This window comes from Pristiophorus japonicus, chromosome 2, assembly GCF_044704955.1.
Source record: "Pristiophorus japonicus isolate sPriJap1 chromosome 2, sPriJap1.hap1, whole genome shotgun sequence".
NCBI lineage: Eukaryota > Metazoa > Chordata > Chondrichthyes > Pristiophoridae > Pristiophorus > Pristiophorus japonicus.
Genome location: NC_091978.1, coordinates 195,858,394 through 195,884,164, shown reverse-complemented (window position 1 = coordinate 195,884,164; position 25,771 = coordinate 195,858,394). Strand labels below are relative to the sequence as shown.

At 44.3% G+C, this 25,771-nt stretch overlaps 1 protein-coding gene across 6 annotated transcripts in view; it reads left to right on the top strand.

Moving 5' to 3' along the window:
- The window catches only part of stim2b (stromal interaction molecule 2b), a 272,216-nt gene that overhangs the window by 187,424 nt on the left and 59,021 nt on the right, over positions 1–25,771 (top strand). For all 6 annotated transcript variants that reach the window (XM_070870611.1, XM_070870621.1, XM_070870631.1 and 3 more), the window contains 3 exons: positions 10,480–10,591; positions 12,707–12,822; positions 20,559–20,736. In XM_070870611.1, coding sequence (XP_070726712.1) covers positions 10,480–10,591; positions 12,707–12,822; positions 20,559–20,736 — 406 coding nt within the window. The remainder of the gene's footprint in view (positions 1–10,479; positions 10,592–12,706; positions 12,823–20,558; positions 20,737–25,771) is intronic.

Here is a 25,771-nt window from a genome sequence, read left to right as displayed (position 1 = left end):
GTACCCTCTCCAAAGCCTTTACCATCCTTCCTAAAGTGTGATGCCCAGAATTGGACACAATACTCCAGTTGGGCCAAACTAATGTTTTATATAGGTTTAGCAAGACTTCCTGGCTTTTGTACTCTATGCCTCTATTTATAAAGCCCAGGATCCCATATGCATTATTAACTGCTTTGTTGACCTGTCCTGCCACCTTCAAAGATTTGTGCACAGGAACCCCCAGGTCTCTCTGTTCTTGCACGCCCTTTAAAATTGGACCATTTCGCAGGTATGGTCACTCTTCATTCTTACTACCAAAATGCATCCTCTGACACTTCTCTATGTTGAATTCCATCTGCCATGTGTCTGCCCATTCCACCAGCCTGCCTCTGTCTTCTTGAAGTCTATTACGATCTTCCAAGTTTCGAGTCTTCTGCAAATTTTGTAATTGTGATCTGTACCCCCGAAGTCCAAGTCATTAATGTACATCAAAATAGCAGTGGTCCTAGTACTGAACCTTCGGGAACGCCACTGTATGCTTCCCTCCAGTCCATAAAACAGCCATTCACCACAACTCTGTTTTCTATCCCTTAGCCAGTTTTGTATCCATGCTACTCTTCTTAGGCGGGCCCTCGTATTGAGGAAGGCATGCTTCCACAACAAAAAGGGATGGGTTCACAGGTGTTTCAATGAAGGACCTGATATTTGCCACTACCCATTGTCTCCATTATAGCACTAAGACGTTGCGTTGCCTCTGCCTGTACTGCAATGGAAGCTGCCACACCGCCTATGATGCGCGTCATGAGGTCTCCATCCCCACAGTCTCTCTAGGCATCCACCATCCTCTGCAGAGTGGAAGTGATGGGCTTCATGGTGTGCGCAAAGCTCTGTGCACTAATGGAGGCGGACTCCTCCACCCATGTTCCTTAACATTGCCGAGAGGCTCTTGGGCACCCTTGACATTGCACCTATCATCTCCTCCGAGTGCATGGCCATCGCCCTTCTTGTGAATGCCTCCCCATCGAGGTCCTCATCTGAGACATGTGCAGCAGAACTCACGCGTGAACTCGTCATTCGGGGAGCTGGCTCCCGAGCTACCCTTTCCCCTTGGCCTTGCTGTTGCCCGCTCATCCCGGTTGCAGCATCCAGTGCAGACCCCTCTATTAAACTTGCATCTGAAGATTGCTTAATGCCAGTATATGAGATGGTACTTGCGGTTGAAACATGCAATGATGTGGTACTTTGCTCCTACTCCCCTTCTCCTTCCTCACTCTCAATGGGAGGCTCGGACAGGCTGTTCATCTGGTTGTTGATTATCTGAAAGCATAAAGGCACAGGGACTCGCAGTAAGGTGACAGCAGGGGGGCAGGAATAGAGCAATGAATGCAGACAGTATCAGGGTCTAGAAAGTGATAAAGCTTTCTTTTGTGAGGGTAAAGTGGGATGAGAGAAGGAGAGGAGATGGTAATTCCGTTGCCCCCAATGGGGTCGACGTTGCTGACTGCCACGGCGCCCACCACCTGCTGCCCAATGAGTTGCAGCACTCGCTCCTCGAGGTCCGAGAGCTGCGCATCACCCCCGCCTGTTCTCTGCTGCTCCCTCCTATTGTGGGCCATCTTGACCTGCAAGAGAAATGAATGTGTGTGAGTGAGAGTGCAGCTATGTGTTTGTGAGATGTGTGTGCATAGCTGAATAGTTGTAATTGTAGGCAAGAGGCGAGATGTGGATGTTGGTGGACGAGTGGTGGGGGTGTGGTGGTTTGTGCACTGTGTACAGACTGAGGTTCCGATGCTGGTGTCGGACCTGTTGAAGAATATACTCACCTTGACCACCTAATGAGGTCGTTGAAAGTACTTTCGGCACTGTCAGGCTCTGGACGACCACACTACTGACCGAGACCTCCTGGGCCACTCCCTCCTCATTATCCTGAAGATCTGGGGCCATGGCCTCCTTCGTTCCACTCCAGCTACCAATGCCTCCAATGTCTGGTAGGTGAAACGACGAGCTCTCTCCCTGGGAGTGGGATCAGCCATTACGATCAGGGGAATTCATTTGGTTGCTGGTCATTTTCACAGCCAGCAATGCTGTTAATGAGGATCTGTACAATGATGCAATCTCCTCTTTAAGAGCTGGAAAGAACCAGTGTGAATGTTCATTCCCGATTGCATTGCACCTGAAATTCATAATCGCTCTGCTGGTAGCACCTCTAGCACCATACTGAGGTCATTAGCGCTTGATTTAGCGCTCCAGTTCTTTCCTGGAGTGCAAACAGCTGTTTTAGTGGAAGGCCAGAATCATTACCACCTGGCACTAATTTTTCAAGTTTTAAAAATTATCAACCCAAATGGGCACTATCGAATTTCTAGCCCAAACTGTTGCCAATTGCTGAAGGGTCGATAATAAGAGGACACAGATTTAAGGTGATTGGTAAAACATGAGGAAAAACTTTTTTACCCAACGAGTGTTTAGGATTTGGAATTCACTGGCTGATAGGGTGGTGGATACAGATTCAGTAGTAGCCTTCAAAAGTGAATTGGATAAATACTTGAAAGAGAAAAAATTGCAGGGATATGGGGAAAGAGCAGGGGAAGTGGGACCAACTGGATTGCTCTTCAAAAGAGCCAGCCGGCACAGACTCAATGGACCAAATAGCCTCCTTCTGTGCTGTACTATTCTATGATTCTATAAAGCAGAATATGCTATCTGTGCATGGTAGAATGATGAAGGAAGGTTTGACTGTGGAAATAGATTCATTAAGTTGAATAGATTCATCACGTTGACGATTATTGCTTACCGGACGTGACAGTAGCCTAACCGGTTTGCATTTTATGACTAGAGTTTGTGTTTTGCGTTAGCACTGCCATAACAACTTTTGCATGGCTTTGCATCATGTGATTGGATGAGGCAGCGTAACAAGATTGGAATCCTAGTTTAGGGCTTTGTTGGTGTCAGAAGAGAGGATTTAATTGAGTCATGCGCTTTGCATTACTCGGTTGAAATACACTTTAAATATTTTCAGAGTGTTGGAACAAGTGGCTTATTGATTTATATTATATAACTATTATGTTAAAGACTATAGCAGCATTCCAGCAACAAAAGTAACACAAGGTTTTTAAAGTTAATTTAATGTGTCTCCGGCTCTCTAACTCTCAATCATTAGAAATTTGTGGAAATTATTCAGATGTTATAATTAAATATTTACATAACTCAAACATTTAATATTACATAATAGTTAATGAAAACAATAGTAAAAGCCAGAATAATAAATAAAACCGGGTCATAGTTCTGCTGTTGTTTATGAATTCAAATGATAAACTACTATTGGCCTCTTAAGGAAGGCAAAGTTCCTGTAATGTTCTAAGTTAGTACAAATATGTTTTGAAGCTGTGCAGTGCTTTTCTTTTCTACATTAAATGTAATATGACAATATTTAACCATAAGCAAAGCAGCACATATGCACTCAGTTTGTCAAGGAATTGGCCTCCCTCTGCTGGTTATTTTCTGCACTACAGTTTCACACAACTATTATCCATCACCAATCCATGTCTGGCTTCAAAAAAGTGGTCATTCATTGGTCAAAGGAGTAGAACGTTAGGTGTGTATATGTATATGTATATTCAATCACATTCCATTTACATTGAGATGAAAACTCCTATTTCAAGCTCTGTCTGTGGCAAAATTTATTTTTAAAGTCCCAACATTTACCTTGCTGAAGAGAAAATCCCTCCTCACAGAGCAGAAATATTAAAACTTTCACCCATTGAGCAGCGGCATCGACCCCCCCCCCCCCGATGCAACAGTAATATTGGACCCCCCACCCCTTTCCTCCTTTGCCTCCCCATCTCTCTCCCTTTACCACCCCTGCCCCCTCCTCCTCCCCTCCTTACTCCCTTATCCTCCCCTCCTTACTCCCTTATCCTCCCCTCCTTACTCCCTTATCCTCCCCTCCTATCTCTCCCCCCCCATCCTCCCCCCCATCCTCCCCCCCTCCTCCCCCCCTCCTCCCCCCCCTCCTCCCCCCCCCTCCTCCCCCCCCCTCCTCCCCCCCCCTCCTCCCCCCCCCTCCTCCCCCCCCTCCTCCCTCCCTCCACCTTTTCCCCTCTCATTCTCCTGCCTCTGTTCGCATCCCTTCTATATCCTCTCCCTTACTCCTACTCTCTTTATTCCATGCTTTCATCCTTTTTCTCTTTCCCCCCCCCCCCCCCCCCCCCTTCATTTTCTGCATTTCTCCTCCCCAATCCTATATCCAGGCCCGGATGAAATGCATCCCAGGCAGTTGAGCGAAGCAAGAGCGAAAATAGCAGAGGCTTTGACTATCATTTTCCAGTCCTCTTTGGATGGTGCTGGAGGACAGCTAATGTGATGCCCTTGTTTAAGAAGGGAGATAGGGATAGGCCAAGTAATTACAGGCCTGTCAGCCTAACCTCAGTGATGGGAAAATTATTGGAAAAAATCCTGAAGGTCAGAATAAATCTACATTTAGAAAGGCAAGGATTAATTAGGGACAGTCAGCACGGATTTGTTAAGGGGAGGTTGTGTTTGACTAATCTGATTGAATTTTTTGAGGAGGTAACCAGGAGGGTCGATGAAGTTAGTGCATACAATGTAGTGTGTATGGACTCCAGCAAAGCTTTTATTAAGGTCCCACATGGTAGACTGGTCACAAAGGTAAAGGCCCATGGGATCCAGAGCAAAGCAGCAATTTGGATCCAAAATTGGCTTGGAGGTAGGAAGCAAAGGGTAATGGTTGATGGATGTTTTTGTGACTGGAAGGATGTTTCCAGTGGAGTTCCGCAGGGCTCAGTACTGGATCCCTTGCTTTTTATGGTATACATCAATGATCTAGATTTGAACATAGGGGGTATGATTAAAAAATTTGCAGATGACACTAAAATTGTCCGTGTGGTTAATAATGAAGAGAAAAGTCATGGACTATAGGAGGATATCAGTCTACTGGTCAGGTGGGCAGAACAGTGGCAAATGGAATTTAATTCGGAAAAGTGTGACGTAATGCATTTGCGTGGGGGGCTAATAAGGAAAGGGTATACACATTAAACGGTAGGCCATTTAGAAGTGTAGATGAACAAAGGGACCTTGGCGTGCTTGTCCACAGATCCCTGAAAGGTGGATAAGGTGGTTAAGAAGGCATATAGAATGCTTGCCTTTATTGGTCGAGGCATAGAATACAAGAGCAGGGAGGTTATGCTTAAATTGTATAATACACTGGTTAGGCCACAGCTGGAATACTGCGTGCAGTTCTGGTCGCTGTGATTGCACTGGAGAGGGTGCAGAGGCGATTTATACGAGGATGCTGCCTGGAATGGAGAATCTTAGCTATGAGGACAGATCGCATACGCTGGATTTGTTCTCCTTGGAACCGAGGAGGCTGAGGGAGACCTCATTGAGGTATATAAAATTTTGATGGGCCTGCATATAGTGGATAGCAGGGGCCTATCCCTTGGTGGAGGGGTCAATTACGAGGAGGCATAGGTTTAAGATGGTTGGTGGAAGGTTTAGAGGAGATTTGAGGGGAAGCTTCTTCACGCAGAGGGTTGTGGTGGTCTGGCACTCGCTGCCTAGAAGGGTGATGGAGGCAGAAATCCTCACTACATTTAAAAGGTGCTTGGATGTGCACTTGAAGTGCTGTAACCTGCAGGGTTACGCACCTAGAGCTGGTAAGTGGGATTAGACTGGATAACCTCTTTTTGGCGAGCGCAGACACGATGGTAAGTACTACGCGGAATCTTAGGGCCAGAGTGATCTCCTGGACTAGTTTTAATCGCCTGGATGGGTTGGAGAGGAATTTTCCCAGATTTTTTCCCCCAGTTGGCCTGCATTTTTATCTGGTTTATTGCCTCTCCCAGGACTTCGCATGCCTCTGGGTTGGGTGGAGTGTAAAATGTTGCAATATATGGGGTATTGCAGTTTTGTGGGGTGGACTGGTTGGGTTGGATGTTCTTTATCTGTCTGCCATTGTTCATAGGTTTATATGTAATCTTCAGGGCTGCTGACCGAGGGCCATGTGGCTCTTTGTCGGCCGGCGCGGACACGATGGGCCAAAATGGCCTCCTCCTCCGCTGCAGATTTCTATGTTTCTATCACTGTCTCCCATTCTGGTCCAATTATCCTCCAGTGATCTGACTACTGTACTCGATCTTGACTCCCTATGTGCAATAACCAGGCAGATTAGCAAGTCCTATATTAACGTTCTTGAGCGTTTTTGGATGTGTCATGATTGTGACATTATATAACATTTCAGTAATGTCTATGTGGCACTTAATGCATCTATTGCGATAGCTAAGGTAACGCTACAATGGTTATTGCCTGAAGTACTTCGTCTAGCTGGTGCTGTAGCATTTTTATTGTCTTCTTTACAACCCCAAGAACCTCTCTGCTGCCTTGAAGAATTTCAACCTTTTTATATTATTTGTTGGGTTAAAATTAATTTGATGATTTCAAACAATAATTGATGTTTCACTTGATATTTTCTCCCATGCATCAATGTTGAGAAGGAATTTTTGACCTGTCACTGAAAATCTATCTACAATATAAAACATCTTACCTATGCCTGTACTACTTGTCACCCTTTCCCATTATGAATTACAATGTCAGAATTTGTAATGAGATCTGGCTATGGAACCTTGCCACATTTTAGTTACACCCTCCTGCCAGGGGTCGCACTGTAACCATTCAGTTTTTCATCATCTCAGCCTGTACTGCAGAGAACCTCTTATGCTGCAACTAACTGCTTCTCAAGTTTCTGTACTTTTTGTTTTTAACCTATAATTAATAATATAAAACCAGATATTATTGAAGAAAATGGTAGCATTTAGGGCTTTAAAGTGGTGACTAACCAACGTCTGTAAATCCTGGTCCAACTATCCCCTGTTCTTTAACCCTGCTTTACCTGAAAACTGAAGGCTGTCACAGTGTAGAGCGTCATGGAACACTGATTAGTATACTGTTAAAGATCTTGCATAGCATGGGTTTCCTCTCCACAAGTGTTAATTCCTGTAATGCTTTTAATTTGAATATTTACAATGAAAACTGCTTATGTCAACATTTATAATGGGTAAATCTGATTTCACTTTTTCACCATTATTTTTGTTGATGAAAACAGTATGCTCGTTGAACAACTTTTTACTGCCTTTTTTTGAGGAACTGAAATTTCTAATGTTTTAAATGAATTAAAAAAGTTAAATAATTAAATACCACAATAATATGATTAAATGTATCCTTTGTGTATTTTAACATCTTCATTAAAGTTGCCTCTAAATTTAATTGTAACAATCTGCTGCCACCAATCTTAAAATAAATAAATGCTGATAAACTATATTACCAAGGTTGCTATCCATTTAATAAATTGCCTTGATCCGAATATCTACAAAATATATTCCTAGTGCTATCTTTCATTTAATACATTGCCTTGACCTTAATATCTATAAATTGCAATCTCAATACTCCACACATAAATAAATCACCCATATCTTAAAATAAATAAATAATGGCCACAGATTCTATTCTCAGTGCTGAACATTTGTGAATAAGTAAGCACAATTGCCATAGTTATAATTTGCATTCTTACTGCTGGTCTTTTCAAATAATTTACCCTTGTAACCTGATATAGTACTTTTCTCCATAAATATTGTGAGGGTTCTCCTGCTCATCCGTTGTAACTCTGGTGGAAGAGCCACAGAAACCCCGGAAAAATTGCATAAATGATGTTTACTCTGTTCTTCAGGGTTTCTCTGGCTCTTGCACCAGATTTATGGCGTATGAGCGGGAGATACCCCTGCAGAAATACACCCACCCTATCTTGGATTTACTACAATCAATGCCAGGGGAGAGTGTAATTGTTTTTATAAAGTGTCATGTTTTCACAAAATGCACTTAAAGTGGTCAGCAGATAGTGTGTCAGTTGTTGGGTTCTTTTCTGTTGAGACAAAGGCTACAAATTAAACTTGATGAAAATGCTTGTTGTTCTAGAAAAGCGGTTTTATACTATTCATTTTTAAATAGTGAAACCATATCTACTTTCTGAAAAATATTTGGATCTTATCTACGTACCCCATGTCTGTTCAAGAGGTCCTGAAAACAAGGATTAGAAATTAGCTAGTATTATTCATCTAGGAATATAATCTATATATCTATAAACTATTAAAATAGTGTGTGGTAGGAAGATGTAAATCACCGCCTGTATGTACAGTGCCAGACAGGAAATAAAATAAACTGGAGAAAAATGAGAGAAAATGTGTGTGATTCCGCGTTCTGGTCTGGAATGAGTCCCCACAGGTTATTTTACAACTGTAAACAGTGTGCCTTAAAATGCACATTTTTCAAATCTATCTGAATATTGGCCCTAAATTCCGATCGAAGGCTTCTTTCGGATGAAATTACCTAGAGGTCTGGGAGGAGCGTGTGGTTCCGGTGGAGAGGCCTTCTCTTCCCGCGTTGCAAAGCACGCTCCCGTCCTCCAGGTTCACATGCAGAAGGTGCAGTCACATGTAATTGCACAACAGATAGGTGCACTATTCCAACAGCTTTCTCATTAATAGCAATGAGCACTCCGTATCTACCAGTTCTCATTGCTATTAATGAGAAAAACAAACACACAAAACACCATAATAAAAAAACACACCTGACTTAATTGAAATTAAAGTTAATAAATGCCTTCGAAAAAAATATATATTTTTCTGATTTTTTTAAAAAAAGTTTTGTAATTAGGGTTAAAACTAAATTTACCTTAGTGGACAGGGTTTTTAAACAATAAAACGTGTTATTTAATTTAATTATATTTTTGTATGTTTTAAAACTCTTATGCCTGTAAAAGTAGGCTATGTGTCTGCTTTTATCAGGCGCAAGGGTTTTGAGGGCATTTTCTGGGCAAGATATGCGTAAATCGCACAATCTTGCTCTTGCAAATGTCCTCGCTACCGAGATGCGTGCGATCTGTCAAGCTTGACAGATCAGAAAAGCCGGTTTTCAGCGCATGCACATTGTGCGCTGAAAACCAGCTTTTGTGACGCCTTCCCGGGTCCGTACAGACCCAGGGAGCCTGGATTTCCAGGCCAATATGTTGCCGAGTTTGAATGGGGCAGGAATCCTGGCCTCCCGGGCCCGTACGAAGTTTCTACAGACCCGGGAAGGCATCGGAAAAGCGGCTTTTCTGATCTGTCAAGCTGGAGCTTGACAGATCCAACGCATCTCCACATCCAGGACATTCGCATGGGCAAGATTGCGGTATTTACCCATATCTTGCCCAGCGGATGTCTTGAAAACTCTTGCGCCTGATAAAAGCAGGCGCATAGCCTATTTTTACAGGTGTGAGCATTTTAAAACATACAAAAACATAATAAAATACATTTAACAAACACATTTTATTGTTAAAAACCCTCCCCACTATGGTAAGTTTATTTAAAACCCTAATTACATTTTTTTAAATCGGATAAATATTTTTTTTATGAGACATTAATAACTTTAATTTAAATTAATCTTAAATATGTAGTGTATATTTTCTATTTTTTAATCAGTGTTTTGGTGTTTGGGGGCTGATTCTCAATCATTACAATGGGAACTTCTACTTACGGAGTTCCCATTATTTATGAATGAGAAAATACTGTACCTTGATTAGCCGCCCAGAGCTATGTGACTGCAGCCTCAGCTTACAGACGTCCCAACGCGCAGGGATTGAAGGCCTCAGGACCAGGATCTCGAGTGGGCGCAGCAGGAACAGATATGTGCGCGTCTTTTTTTTCCCTTTTTCAGTCGTTTGCCCGTGGGAATTCCTCGACCGGGATTTCTAAGCCAATATGTTTTAAGTTTCAGAAAATCTTTTCTCGTCGCATCATATTATTGGAAAAACAAAATTATTCCAAATAATTTAGGGAAACTGAAGGGAGGAAACTGTTAAAATTAAAGAAAGTTGAAAGGGCTAAAAAAAAATTCTCAAATGAAAAGTGATAAATCGAAAACTACTTAAATGAACAATCGGTCACAATTTTTTAAGTACATTCATAGCAGGCATAATTTTAAAGAAATTGTGGCACTCGGATATAAAAAAAAATTAAATTGATGTTCATTAGGAAAGATTGTATTGTCAATTCTGTGATCAATTTGACAGACTATGATACACAGCAAACATAACAGTCCAGAAAAATTGCTTTAAAAAAAAAAAATCATTTTTGGCATATGGGCATTGCTGGCAAGGCCGGCATTTATTGCCCATCCCAAGTTGCCCAGAGAAAATGGTGATGGGCCCCTTTCTTGATACAAGTGAGGTCAATCAAGAGTCAACCACACTGGAGTCACGTATCGGCCAGAGTGAATAAGGAAGGCAGTTTCTTTCTCTGTAGGACATTAGTAGGGGTACAGGAGAGACAAAAAGATTTGTACAGGTTCAGAACATTTCCTCATTGATGCTAATTAATATATTGATCTAACACGGTTTTGTTGAATTCAATAATATTTGAATTTTCAATAAGTATGTCCTTTTTCTTGCAGTATACAATTGGACAGTAGATGAAACGATGGACTGGTTAGTGCACTTTGTGGAATTGCCACAGTATGCAAAGATTTTCCAGGAAAACAACATTCGAGGAGTTGGCCTACCGAGGTTAGTTTTGCTGAAAGTTGATCACTGTTGGGTTTTCTCTTCCTCTTGAGTAAAATTAAAACACCCCTAAAACTGGAGATTTACTTAAAGGCTGACCGAGATGATATGAAGTTTTTGTACAAAAAGAACAGTGACTGCACTTGAAAGGTAATTAATTGGCTATGAAGTGTTTTGGAACATCTTCAAGATATGGAAGACACTATATATAAATGTAAGTTCTTTCTTTTAGTAATAGCTATTCCTTCCCTAAGTTTTAACCTTATCTGAAGCTTGAATTGTTTCTGAAATGTAATAGATTTTACCTAACAATCCATAACTGTTACTGCTAACCAAGAACCTTCCAGAATCTAGCGTTAACGAACCATCTCAAGGCAGTCTGATGACATGAATATGGATAATAACCTGCATATTGGAACACATCTCCTCTGATAGAAAAACATGATTTTTTCCAAATGTTTATGTATCTTTTTTTAAAAGGCAGCTCTTATGGTCTGAAGTTTAGATTAAAAGTGGTGACACAGCCTTCCTGTGTTTGATATTTACAGCAATTTAGTGTGATTTCCCCAATGATGCGATTTTAAAGGCACCATCTAGTGTAGTACCAAGCAATACAGGCCAAAGGACCTCTAGCTTTTTTTACATTTCAAAATATATACTTTATTCATATAAAAATTTGCACGATACATTGGAAGGCAGTTCAGTACATTTGGATGCGGTCAGCAATTCCATACAATACATTTGGATGTTGACGGCAGTTCCGTTCAATACATTTGCTTGCTTTACATTTCAGGGTACAATTCAGTACAATCCAGGATGCATTGTAATACAGTCAGCAAATTACGTTACATGTGGCACTATACAGTACACGGAGCGGGTGAGGGTACAGTTACATTTCTTTACAACATACATTACTAAACAGTTGCAGAACTTGCATTATACATGACACTGCATAGGTGTTTTCAGATCATGGTGCTCTTTGTATACAAAGGTTTACAAGTACAGCCCGAGGGGAGTTTTATACTGATTCCAGCCCCTGGGTTTACCATGGCGGAAGGGCCTTAAACTGTAGCTCTTACTCTCCGTGCCTTTGCAGGGACTGCACCAATTTTTAGTGCGTCCCTCAGCACGTACTCCTGGATCTTGGATTGCGCTAGTCTGCAATATGCAGACGTGGGTATCTCCTTGCTCTGGAAGACCAGCAAATTTCGGCAAGACCAAAGTGCTTCTTTCACCAAGTTGATGGCCCTCCAGCAGCAGATGATGTCTGTCTCGGTGTGTGTCCCTGGGAACAGTCCGTGGAGCATAGACTCCTGTGTTACGAAGCTGCTTGGGATGAACCTCATCAGCAACCACTGCATCTCCTTCCAGACCTGCCTTGCAAAGGGGCAGTCCCAAAGGAGATGGATGACAGTCTCGTCTGCACCACAGCCAACTTGGGGGCAGCGTGCCGTGTCTCTGAAACCCCGACTGTGCATGAAGGATCTGACGGGTAGGGCCCTTCCCTCTAGCTTGATTTGTCATCTGTGCTGAGTTAGCTGTTCCTCACTGGGGCAGTAATTGGATGGGGGGTGCTACAGTTGGTCCTACCACTCTTGGGTCAGGAAGGAAAAACTTCAACCAGAATCCTGGGAGATAATTTTAACCGTCGGCGGGGGAGGAGATGGGTGCGGGGTTAAAAATAAACAATTGGGAAACCCGACTCAACCCACCTCCATCCTGCCCACTTCCCGCCCGAAAATCGGCATTTCTCGGCACCTCTGGTCCAGCATTGCCAGTTAGTGACTCCTGCTGAAAAGTGCATTTTTGCATACATTTGAGTGAGAACAAGATGAAGCTCAGTGGTGGTGTGCTCCACAGTCAATTAGCCTGCCAAAACTCACCATCTAGACTCACCAAGAATGACCACTTTGGGTGATTGATTGGTGGGCTGGTTATGCCAATGGAACCTTAGTCCAGCAAAAGTCAGCACCTTAAGTAAAGAGGAGGAAAAATTATAAATATAAGTTATGGAAAAGCAAGTTGTACCACATTGTACAAATGAATTCCTCATTACTACATTTGTTATCTCATTGTTATAAGCATCACATTTCTAAAATCATTGTGTTTGTCTTACAGGTTAGCTGTGAATGAGATTCCTTTTATGATCTCAAATTTGAAAATCACTGACCGGAGTCACAGACAGAAGCTTCAACTGAAGGCACTGGATGCTGTGCTCTTTGGAGCTCCGATACGTGAGTATCAGCTAAGAATGTTTGTTTCCTTTAAAATATTCAGTAGCTTCCATCACATCTCTAGCCACTAGTCCAACCAATGAATTAGCAGTTTGCCAATCTAAAGCACCAAGTTAAAGTCTTGGTCTGGGTTGGCAGATGGCAACCAGGAATGGGAACTTTGGCTGATTTTTTTTTTCTCCTTCATAACTCAGGGGAGCTGAGGTCAATTCTAATGTTCCTGTTGCTGCCATGGGTGACATCAGCCAGAACTTGGAAACTTACTGTTCTGTATGACTCGGTTAACCAATGAGTAGCCATCAGGATAGCCTAAGGTTTATTGTTGAGCACTCATGGAATTGAAGTCTTTGTTATAGATTCTGGCTGTTGCCAATTTTATATCCCACCTTTAGTAGTCTTATGTTACAATCAGAGCTTGAATCTTAAAAAAAAATCAGGACAAGGGAAAGCTAGACAAGCATATGAGGGAGAAGGAAATTGAGGGTTATGCTGATAGAGTTAGATGAGGAAGGGTGGGAGGAGGCTCGAGTGGACCAAATGGCCTGTTACTGTGCTGCATATTCTATGTAATTCTATGTAACATGCATCCTGAGGTTGAAAATAAGTACTGGTTAGCTCAGTCAGGGTAATTGCTTCCCCATTAGGTGGCACTGTTGCTACACATCTAGTACTTTTGTAGCACTTGGGGCCCTCTTGATAGAATGGGGTAGAATTTCTGCAGATTTCCCTTTGTTGTTTTTATGGAGGATTGGTGGAAACAATTGTGAGGCCATTTCTCTAGAGTTTCTACCAAAGTTGTGGCAGAAAATTGGGAGAATCCCTGCAAAAGTACCAGGTGAATATTTTTAACAAGCTTACTATCCAGCAGTAGCATCACACAACATATGATAACAGTACTGGGTCCTGAGGTTGAAATCTGAGTTATTATTAAATTATAATTTTCTTTTGCATAATGAGCCAAAAATTAAAGTACACAAAGATTTTGTTTTTTAAAGTAACTGCATTTGTAAAAATGTGTTCTAGAATGTGCAGAATTTCAGATGTTTGAGCTACTTTGGAGATGAACAACAAATAACAGAATTGTGTACTTCATTACAGCTCTGCACAGCTTTGAAATATTTTCACTGAGCTGTTCAGAAAACATCATATAAATGTCAACATCACCTGCTGCCAAAAAGGGTGTATGTGAACAAAAAGTACCAGATTCTTTTCAAAAAACAGGACAAAAACTACTGCATCTAAAAGGATTAGCCTGCCACATTGCATTATTAGCATCAGAATTGCCAATATTGTTGTAAAAATAAATTTTTATAAATGACTCACCTTTTGTTTACCTTTTGTTAGTCTTTAAATGTAAATAAGCATAACGTGGTTCCTCACCAGGCCTTGCTGTATCATTTTACTGAGCCAGTTTAATACCTGTTGCCCAAAGCCCTAATGCATTGTGCAGATGCAGTTATTCCCGTGTCTGCCCTTGGATAAGCATAGAAACCAATAAGACAGGCCAGTGTAAGGGTAGCAAACAGAAAATTTGCAGCTTCAGGATTAAGAGGTGTATTTTAACAATGTATATATGGGATCATGCATTTTGCAGTGAGCAAAATTTCAAATATTTCTCCAAAATTAGTAACATTATTGTTACGAGCAAGGTCTTGGTCCAGTGGCAAGGGGCTTCAAGACGACTGGAGATCAGGCTCCGCTGTATGGGCCTGGTACATACAAACAGATACTCCTGCTGTCCTCCTTTCTCCTTCCCGCAGGGTCACTCTTCCTGGGATTCAAAGGACACAGTGGCAGCCTCACGAACTCGCTGTTGGCCCGTTCTGCTCTTCGCTGGGCCCTGACCCCGCTGCTGGTCCACGCCGCGCCACTCCTGTGTCTCAACCTCCGTTCCTCGCCGCTCCCGACCTCCGGGCCTCGCCGACCGCCAGGCCTCCCGCCGCCCTCCATCCTCGGGGCCTCCCTCCGGCCTCAGGGCCTCCCGCCGACCTCGGGGCCTCCCTCCGTCCTCGGGGCCTCCCTCCGACCTCGGGGCCTCCCTCCGTCCTCCGGCCTCAGGGCCTCCCTCCGTCCTCGGGGCCTCCCTCCGGCCTCAGGGCCTCCCGCCGACCTCCGTCCTCGGGGCCTCCCTCCGTCCTCGGGGCCTCCCTCCGTCCTCGGGGCCTCCCTCCGTCCTCCAGCCTCGGGGCCTCCCTCCGGCCTCGGGGCCTCCCGCCGACCTCTGTCCTCGGGGCCTCCCTCCGTCCTCAGGGCCTCCCGCCAACCTCCGTCCTCGGGGCCTCCCTCCGTCCTCAGGGCCTTCCTCCATCCTCGGGGCCTCCCTCCGTCCTCGGGGCCTCCCGCCGGCCTCGGGGCCTCCCTCCGCCCTCTGGGCCTCGGGGCCTCCCTCCGGCCTCGGGGCCTCCCTCCGTCCTCTGGGCCTCGGGGCTTCCCTCCGGCCTCGGGGCCTCCCGCCGGCCTCGGGGCCGCCCTCCGGCCTCGGGGCCTCCCTCCATCCTCTGGGCCTCGGGGCCTCCCTCCGGCCTCGGGGCCTCCCGCTGCCCTCCAAGCTCTTCTGTGCCCCGACCCCGCCGCTCAGTTCGACCTCACACCAAGAGACGCCAACTGTTCTGGTATGACAGATATTTGGAACTCAACACTGCAGAAACTCTAGAGGAGTATAAGAAGTGCAAGGGGTGCAATAAAAAAGATATCAGGAAAGCAGAGAGAGATCGTGAATAAATGTTGGCAAGTAAAATCAGGGAAAGCCCAACGATGTTTTAGAAATATATTCAGAGCAAGAGGATAACTGGAGAAAAAGTGGAGTCTATTGGAGACCATAAAGCAAATCTGTGTGTGGAGGCGGAAGACGTGGATAGGATTCTTAATGAATACTTTGTATCCATTTTCACAAAAGAGAGGGGCGATGCAGACTTTGCAATGTGGGAGGAGGAGCGTGAAATATTAGACGAGATAAACATAGTGAGAGACTAAGTATTCAGGGGCTTAGCAGCTTTGAAAGTGGATAAATCCTCAGGCCCGGATGACATGTATCCCAGGCTATTAAGAGAAGCAAAAGAGGAAATAGCAGAGGCTCTGAGCATCATTTTCCAATCCTCTCTGGCTACAGGTTTGGTGCCAGAGGACTGCTAATGTTGTACCGTTGTTTAAAAAGAGAGAAAGGGATAGACCAAGTAATTACAGGCCAGTCAGCCTAACCTCAGTGGTGGGGAAATTATTGGAAAAAATCCTGAGGGACAGGATAAATCTTCTTTTGGAAAGTCATGGATTAATCAAGGACAGTCAGCATGGATTTGTCAAGGGAAGGCTGTGTCTGACTAACTTGATTGAATTTTTCGAGGAAATAACCAGGAGGGTCAATGAGAGGGCAATGCGTATGATGTGTATATGGATTTTAGCAAAGCTTTTGATAAGGTCCCACATGGCAGACTGGAGACAAAAGTAATAATTAGCCCATGGGATCCAGGGCAAAGTGGCAAGTTGGATCCAAAATTGGCACTGAGGCAGGAAGCAAAGGGTAATGGTTGATGGGTGTTTTTGTGACTGGAAGGGGTATCCAGTGGTGTTCCGCAGGGTTCAGTGCTGGCTCCTCTGCTTTTTGCTTTATTTATCAATGACTTGGACTTAAATGTTGAGGGTATGATTAAGAAGTTTGTAGATGATACTAAAATAGGCTGTGTGGTTGATAATGAAGAAGAAAGCTGCAAACTGCAGGAAGATATCAATGTACTGGTCAGATGGGCACAACAGTGGCAAATGGAATTCAATCCAGATAAGTATGAGGTAATGCATTTGGGGAGGTCTAACAAGGCAAGGGAATACACATTAAATGGTACGACACTGAAAAGTGTAGAGAAAAAAGGGACCTTGGAGTGCAGGTCCACAGATCCCTGCAGGTAGAAGGCCAGGTAGATAAGGTGGTTAAGAAGGCATATAGAATATTTGCATTTATAAGTCAAGGCATGGAACACAAGAGCAAGGATGTTCTACTTGAACTGTATAAAACACTGGTTAGGCTGCAGCTGGATTACTGTGTGTAGTTCTAGTCACCACATTACAGGAAAGATGTGATTGCACTGGAAAGGGTGCAGAGGAGATTTACAAGAATGTTGCCCGGACTGTAGAATTTTGGCTATGAGGAAAGATTGGAGATGCTGGGTCTGTTTTCTTTGGAACAGATGAGGCTAAGGGGAGATCTGATGGAGGTGTATAAAATTATGAGGGACCAGGATAGAGTGGATCGGAAGGATCTGTTTCCCTTTGCAGAGGGGTCAACAACCACGGGGCGTAGCTTTAAAGTAATTGGGGGGGGAAGGTTTAGAGGAGCTATGAGGGGAAATTTCTTCATCCAGAGGGTGGTGGGGGTCAGGAACTCACTGTCTGAAAGGGTGGTAGAGGCAGAAACCCTCACCACATTTAAAAGATACTTGGATGTGCACAAAGTGCTGTAACCTACAGGGCTATGGACCAAGAGCCGGAAAGTGGATTCGGCTGGATAGCTCTTGGTCGGCCGGCGAGGGCACGATAGGCCGAAATGGCCTCCTTCCGTGATGTAAATTTTATGATTCTATAAGAGTTTTGTAAAATCAGAAAAGTCTGCAAAGTACTATGAAGGATTTCAATGTTCCCACTAAAGCTAGAGCCCCTCATTTTCATTATTTCTTCATAGAAGTATTATGAGCTTCTTCAAAAATTACTGAGAATTCAAGATGGATTCAAGATAAAACAACAAAACCAAACAGGAGTGCACTTCATTACAATTCTGGCATTGGAGTGTGATAGATTGATCTTGCCTGTCTAAATCTTGGCTGTTGCAGACTGTAGAGATAAAATAGATCTTTCTGTCCCGATCATGGTGACATAAATCTCCAACCATAAATTGCAATGGTGATAATTCTGCCACCACAATTTTTTTTGCAGTAATATTCATTGACAAGTACATTGAATCACTTACTAACAATCACAGTGATCTTAGCCAAGATGAACTGAATTGTTGCTCCAAATACTGAATGGGGCCAAAAATATCTTGGAACAACAAAGTATTATTGCTATTACCATTATGCTCTTTTCCAATTGCATTTTCTGTGATTATATTTTCTTTTTTCTGCCATTATTTATTAGCAGGAAAGGTGACTATAACCCTTGTGGGGTTGTTTGTTCTTCCATCCTCCACATACACAGATTGCCTCTATCCCATTGGACACAAGCCATTAAATTTTCATCTCTTACCTCTCTCTCGATGATATTGGCAGAGAAACCCTTTCAGGAATTTTGTGAAACATTATTTCAGTAACAAGTCCTTGGCTATAGAATGCATGCCTCAACATATGACTGACTTTGTAAAAACAGCTGCCATAGCATATCCTTTGGTACCACTACCAACCCAAAGGCCATTTGTCCCTGGCATGCTGCTGCTTTTGGGCTACTGCAAGCTAGAAGATTCCAGAAAAAAGCAGTTACCTAGGCAGCTTTAACCAGCTCACCTCGAGTCGTGGTCATTACTGTGAACCAGGCAAGATGCTCCATTTTCAAAGAAGTTCCTCTAAGCTTTCTTCCTGTTTTTCCTCATAGCCAAGATTCTTTGGGCCCGAATTTGATGGAAGCCAAGGCCCGCCCAAGTGCCTCCCAAATGACATCCGATGGCCGCCGAGAGACCGGGCGGTACTTTGCCAGGAAGCTCCCTCAAAAAGAGATAGCAGTACAGCCCGGCGGCAAAATGACGGCTTATGCTGTCAATCTGGGCGGCAGCAGATGGGAGCTCTCAATCTTGGCGGCAAATGCGATTCTCGCCAAAGTGCTGCTGAGAATTGAGTCGGGCCCAGGGAGGGGGGTGGGGGGAGCACCTTCAGGGGACCCCATACACGCTGAAAGAAAAGACATTAAAACTTGTTCACTAATCTTTTTTTGCAGGTCTTCTTTCTTGCCATCGGGGTTAGACCTGCCTCCATGCAGCAGTCCTTCCCCCTGCTGCCGCCGACTCCCGCCCACACCAATATGCCACCTCGGCGGGCGCGAGGTCACTTACGTGACTTGGCTGTCAGCGGGCGGTTCCCGGCGGTACTCCCCTCCTGCCGGATTGAGACCTGGAGGAATCTGTCACCGAGGGGAGAGCGGCTAAAAAAACTCGTTGGCAACCGGCAGCCGTGGGCAGTAAGGCCACCAATTTCGGGCCCATAATTTCTGGTGGGGGAGTCACGCCCAACCAGAAATCATATCCGAGATTCTCGTACACAATGCACATAATCTTAAAACTAAAACAGTTGGAAGCTAATTTTCATAGCTCTAACCTCCCTCCCCCATGAGCATCGTGATTTTTCTGGATTATCACCGCTTAGACTTAAAAATAATATCCCCAACGGCCTGGCAGTGGCATGATGCATGATTTGTAGTTTTAAAAAAACCATGACTTGCACAATTAAACATAGTCTGAGGCTAGAGAACAGACTTGGCACACCCATGCAATCTCAAATTTCTGACCCTTTAACAACATGGTATGAATGAAAGCAGGCGACCGATTCCATCGAGAAGCGATCGGCCTGATGAGAGGAGCTCTTTTGATGAGTGCCATATTATTTGCATAATTCGCCCGTTTTGCAACATTAGATTGTTACCCTCTTTATGTATTCGTCAAATCACAGTGAAAAAATGTCTCTGCCGCTTCCAATCGCCACCATTTGCTGTGGCGAATTCTAATTAGAAATGCAAGAAAATATGGAGCAAGTTATCATCCGTGAGATTGGCATGCCGGATGGCTAAATTCATGGTGGGGTACATTGCCAATCTCGCTGCTGCAGAAAAATCTGGGCCACTATTTTCAGTGGTCAGAAATTTGTGCACAGCGAACTCAAATTTCCATTGTCAAGGATATGGTAGTGTCGTGATTATATTGGCACTACTGGACGAGTAATCCAGAGGCCTGGACTAATGATCCAGAGAACATGAGTTCAAATATCACCAAGGCAGTTTGATAACTTAAATTCAGATTTTTAAAAAATATGAAAAGAAAGCTGGTACCAATAAGTGGCCATGAAGCTGTCGTAAAATCCCAATTGCTTCACCAGTGACCTTTTTAAAGAAGGAAACTTTCCGTCCAGTCCAAGACCAGCATGGTTGATTCTTAATTGCCTTCTGAAATGGTTAGTAAACTAATCAGTTGTATCAAACCTCTATGTGGAGTGGTTCAAGAAAACCACACACCGCCACCTTCTCCGGTAATTGGATAATAATTGCTGACCTTGCCAGTGACATTCATCCTGAGAGCTAATTCAAAACAAACATGCTCTTGGTGACCAATGTTTCTCACAGGAAGCACAAAGCTGGAAAATTATCCCTATTTTTAATCTGAATATTTGAGGTTTTAGGCAAGTTAAGGCTTTTAAATTTATCCACTCAAGTCTGGCATTGAAAATAGCATACCCTAAATTATCCTTCAAACTGTTCTTTTTTTCAGTAAGCAATGCAATTAAATAAATGGGGTTGGTAATGCAGTAGACTTCTACACTGATTCTCCTTAAATGTACATATTTCCGATAAGTATGTCAGACTGGAAGAAAATTGCATATTTAAGATGAGTACACTATGAGAATTTGTTGTAACTTTAAAAACAGATGCAGAAAGAGAACCAACATAATGATGAAATGATAATTAATGTTCCATTATGAAGAACTAACATTCTAAGATGCTTTACTTTATGGTTCATTGAACTATGCCTTATCGAGGTGGTTTCTGCTTTACAGGTCCTCGCCACAATTGGTTGAAGGATTTTATTCTCGCTGTTTCGATGGTAGTTGGTATCGGTGGCTGTTGGTTTGCATACACACAAAACAGGAACTCAAAAGAACATGTTACCAAGATGATGAAAGAATTAGACAGTCTGCATAAAGCTGAGGAAAGCCTGATGGAATTTCAAGAGAGGTGAGATCAGGGTGAAGGTAGGAACAAAACACAGACCAGATGTTCAGAATTTACTTCCCAATGATGAGTGCAAAGGAGTTGAGCTTATCCTTCCAGAGAAAGCAGTGATCTTCATCGCAGCTTAGACCTTTAAGATATATGTCTTGGATCTCAAGATATGGTACGCTCCTTTATGTTTCTGATTTGATTCATGACAAGCAGGTTCACAAAATACTTTATAATAGCTTTAAGGTCAGGATTTTCGGCTGATTTGTACCCCACTTAGTGCCTCGGTGGAGTGCAAAAATCTCATGGAGATTTCACTGCTGCAAAAGCCTTACTTCAGCAGCTCATAATTGAACGCTTTGCTTGAAGAGTGTGTGGCATGTTTGACCGTTGCCTGCCCACTCTTTCCCACCATGATGACTATTCCCTCTCTTATTCTGCAAATGAGACGCTACACAGGAATGGTTAAGGTGAACAAAAGAATTTATTAAACATTGTAACATTCATTATAATCTAACCTTCATTGTGAAACATCAAATAATTAGCTGCATCCAGCAGTGTGATCATTCAACAACATTATCAACAGCATAATCCAGTACATAATAATAGTGTGTGTGACATTAAACATACGATGCATCCAGCATTAACAACATAATGCAGCAACATAATGTCCTGCCCCACTATTTTTTCCCACTGGCTTTTGCCCCCTTTCCTCTTATCACCCTCCCTTGGTTGCTGCTCCTAACCAAAGTGGCACCAAGATGGTGAGCAGCAATGTTGCCAGAGCGCTGCTGCGTTGTGCGGAGAGACAATGGAGACGCCATCTAGGAATGCACTGCAACAGCTTGTGGCGTGGAAGGCCTGGCTTTTGACTGGCTAGCCTCTTCATCGGTGTCGCCAGTCACAGGTGTTTTGGGTTTAGGTGTGACAGTGAGAACACAGAGAGTATGGCAGGAGGGTTTATGGACTGTATCACCTGCCCAAGCTGAAGCCGAGCTTGTGCCTGTGATGCGCCATATTCCGCAAGGGTTCGCACCACACTCTCTGGGACTCCACTGTCACTGCTGGAGGCCACCAGCATCGTTTGGGCACTGATGGCCTCACAGGTATCGCAGCTCGCACTGAAAATCTGCGACCCTACCTCCGTAATGGTCGCTTTCAGACTGTTGATGCTCGCGGGAATCCTACCCAAGACATCAAGGAGCTGATGGCTGACCTGGATGCTCTCCCTGGACATTCCCACCATGTCCAGTTCTATGCCTGCCTGCCTGTCAGCAGATCGACTTTGCTGACTCACCCTGCGGAGAGATGACATGCGAGATTCAACCCCAGCACTGCGATGCTGTAAGCCACTGGTCCCAGGAGACCCGGATTCGTCGAATCCCGAGAACATCATGTCGTCCTCATAGGAGCTGAGTGCCGGTGGTGGAACAGGGGTGGATTGATGCTGCGCCGGAGTCAGTTCATCGGTTTCCTCCTGTTCCAGACAATGGCCTGATGTGGAGTGGTCCCTTGAGGGTTGCTGCGCCTGTGGCTGGTCATCTGGAAGTAGAAAGCAACAGACGAGTGGTTAGCAGCAGGGGAGGGCGCAGGGTGACATGAGGAAGGTCGCATAGCACAGGCTCATTTGAAGGACCACCGCTACTCCATTATATCTAGTCCAGAGACACTGCATCACCTTGCCCCAACCCAGCCAAGGGAGCGTGCAGGATTTGCCCTCAGTATCCGAGCGGGGGTCAGCGGCCCCACTGGCAACTGCCTGACCTGTCAACCCGCTGAGGCCAGCTACTCTGTCCTCAATGTCCGTGAGTGGCAGGGTCTGAGGCAGAACAGCCGCCTGTTTGCACCTGCTCCTGGCGATTGTGAGACTCTTGGCCTGCAAAAATGAATAGGAATGGTTACAATATGGTCCATCTGCTTTTGTGGCAACATAGCCACCAAAGCACTTATACCATACTGTCTGAATGTAATACAGTCCTCTGTTTAATGGCTTTGGAAGTTGTATGTGGTTCATCAGGAGGACATCGAAGTGCGGAGCCACCTTATGAGATCTCAGAAAGCAATCTTAATAATGTGTAAAGTTCATTCATGGCAAATAGGGTGCCAAATTAAGCCTACCTAATGTGCCATGCATTTTAGGAGGTAACCCACAGAGTGTTGAGAGACACCAACAGCATGAGAATAAACAGTGTGTTAGATTTATAATTGAAGTAATGAAGGAGTGCTTGAATTAAAATTGTACTCTTAATGACCCTTGAAAGATCATTAAACGTCTTTCGGCACTATGTGCCAGCCCTGATCAAGTACCTGAGGCAGCGACCTCCTCAGCGATTTCCCTTCAAATCCTTTTAAAAATGGATGGCAATGGACTAGATTCACCCCGCAGATGCAACTCCTGCCATCTTCTTTCCACAGCCCCCACTAGAGCTTCATTAGCCTTGTGGCTGAATCGCCTGGCACGCTGTCTCGAATCGTCATCCTCCATCTTTAAAATCCAAATGTAAAATGGCTGATTCAGCCCTGGGTGTACTGTGCATGCGCGCGGCCGTGCCCTGCATTAGCGTTTGCAACCAGACAGCAGACCAGAAGTACGGGAAGAGAAAAAAAAATTTGCACATGCACAGAATGGATGATTTCTTCAACGCCAGAACTTTAGACTCCGGCGCGCACATTGTGTGGTGCAACGCTGGAGTTAACGCTAACACTCCTCGTGAACTTGCATTTGGCGAAAGTTGCTTGCTCTGGCGCTAACGTTAATCCGGCGCTACATTTTTGAATTCACCGCGAACTGCGCCCGGAAACAGGCAAATACACACACAGCCGCAAATCCAGCCCTAAGTGTTCACTTTTCCACATCCTTTCTGCCTTGTCGGATAAAAGGTGTGCTAGGTTATGTCAGGAGCTGTTTTTTAAATTCACGTGCTGCGCTGAGAGTTATCTTGACAGGTGGTACCCTTTTTGAGGAATATAACAAATCCAGTTTATCCAGGGACTTTGAAATAAGAAGGTGTGACAGCTATTGACGTGTATTAAATGGACACTTACTTGCAATTAGGTTCTTCCTAGCAGCACTTTATTCTGCAAGCACATCTCTGACTCCAAATTAAGGCAATATTCAGGCAACTTGCAGATAACTTGCACACAAGTGTTAGGCAATGATCATCTGCAACAAGAGTCTAACCACAGCCCCTTGATATTCCATGGCATTACCATCTCCGAACCCCCCACCTTCAACATCCTGGAGGTCATCATTGACCAAAAACTTAACTGGAACAGCCACATAAATACTGTGGCTACACGAGCAGGTCAGAGGCTGGATATTCTGCGGCGAGTGTCTCGCCTCCTGACTCCCCAAAGACTTTCCACCATCTACAAAGCACAAGTTGGGAGGAGGCCATATCGCGAGAGCGGAGCGGGCGCGGGACTACAAAGGGTGGCGGCAGCTTGGAGCAGCGGCAGTCGGGAGGAGGCCAGCTGCAGCAGGGGCAGAAAGTAAACAAAGAAGTAAAAAGCAATCGAAGTGTGACGTCACAGCCAAGCGGGTAAGTGATTGGCTGGTGGATTGGTGAGTATTTTATCTTTTTATTTCAGTAGGAAACATTTAGCATTGATGTAAGTAAGAAAGAACTGATTGGTGAGTAGTTTTTCTTTTTTATCTTTTTTCTTTTTCTTATCAGTAAGAAATCTTTGACATTGTTGCCAAATTAAGTTAATTTAAGGGTTAAGTCATGGCAGGAGAGCCCAGACTCGTGTCATGCTCCTCCTGTGTTATGTGGGAAATCAGGGACACTCCCTGACTACTACGTGTGCAGGAAGTGTGTCCAGCTGCAACTCCTGTTAGACCACATTGCGGCACTGGAGCTGTGCATGAATTCACTGGAGCATCCGCGATACTGAGGATGTTGTGAATAGCACGTTTAGTGAGTTGGTTACACAGGCAGATAGGGAATGGGTGACCATCAGGTGGAGCAGGAGTCGGAAGGTCGTGCAGGAGTTCCCTGCGGTCATCCCCCTCCAAAACAGATCTACCACTTTGCATACTGATGGGGGAGATGGTTCCTCAGGGGAAGACAGCAGCAGCCAAGTTCATGGCAGCGTGGTTGGCTCTGCTGCACAGGAAGGCAGGAAGAAGAGTGGGAGAGCTAAAGTGGTAGGGGATTCTATTGTAAGGGGAATAGATAGGCGTTTCTGCGGCCGCAATCGAGACTCCAGGATGGTATGTTGCCTCCCTGGTGCAAGGGTCAAGGATGTCTCTGAGCGGCTGCAGGGCATTCTGGAGGGGGAGAGTGAACAGCCAGTTGTCGTGGTGCATATAGGTACCAATGATATAGGTAAAAAACGGGATGAGGTCCTACAGGCTGAATTTAGGGAGCTAGGAGTTAAGTTTAAAAAGTAGGACCTCAAAGGTAATAATCTCAGGATTGCTACCAGTGCCACATGCTAGTCAGAGTAGAATTAGCAGGATAGTTAAGATGAATACGTGGCTTGAGGAATGGTGCAAGAGGGAGAGATTTAAACTCCTGGGACATTGGAAACTGTTCTGGGGGAGGTGGGAACAGTACAAACCGGATGGTCTGCACCTGGACAGGACCGGAACCGATGTCCTGAGGGAATGTTTGCTAGTGCTGTTAGTGTTAAATAAATATGGCAAGGGGATGGGAATCTCTGCAGGGAAACAGAGGGAAGTAAAATGGGGACAGAAGCAAAAAGTAGGAAGGAGATAAGGGAAAGTGGAGGGCAGAGAAATCAAAGACAAAAATCAAAAAGGGCCACATTACAACATAATTCTAAAAGAACAAAGAGTTTAAAAAAACAAGCCTGAAGGCTCTGCCTCAATGCGAGGAGCATTCGTAATAAGGTGGATGAATTAACTGCGCAGATAGCTGTTAACGGATATGATGTCACTGGGATTATGGAGACATGGCTCCAGGGTGACCAAGGCTGGGAACTCAACATCCAGGAGTATTCAATATTCAGGAAGGATAGACGGAAAGGAAAAGAAGGTGGGTAGTATTGCTGGTTAAAGAGGAGATTAACGCAATAGTAAGGA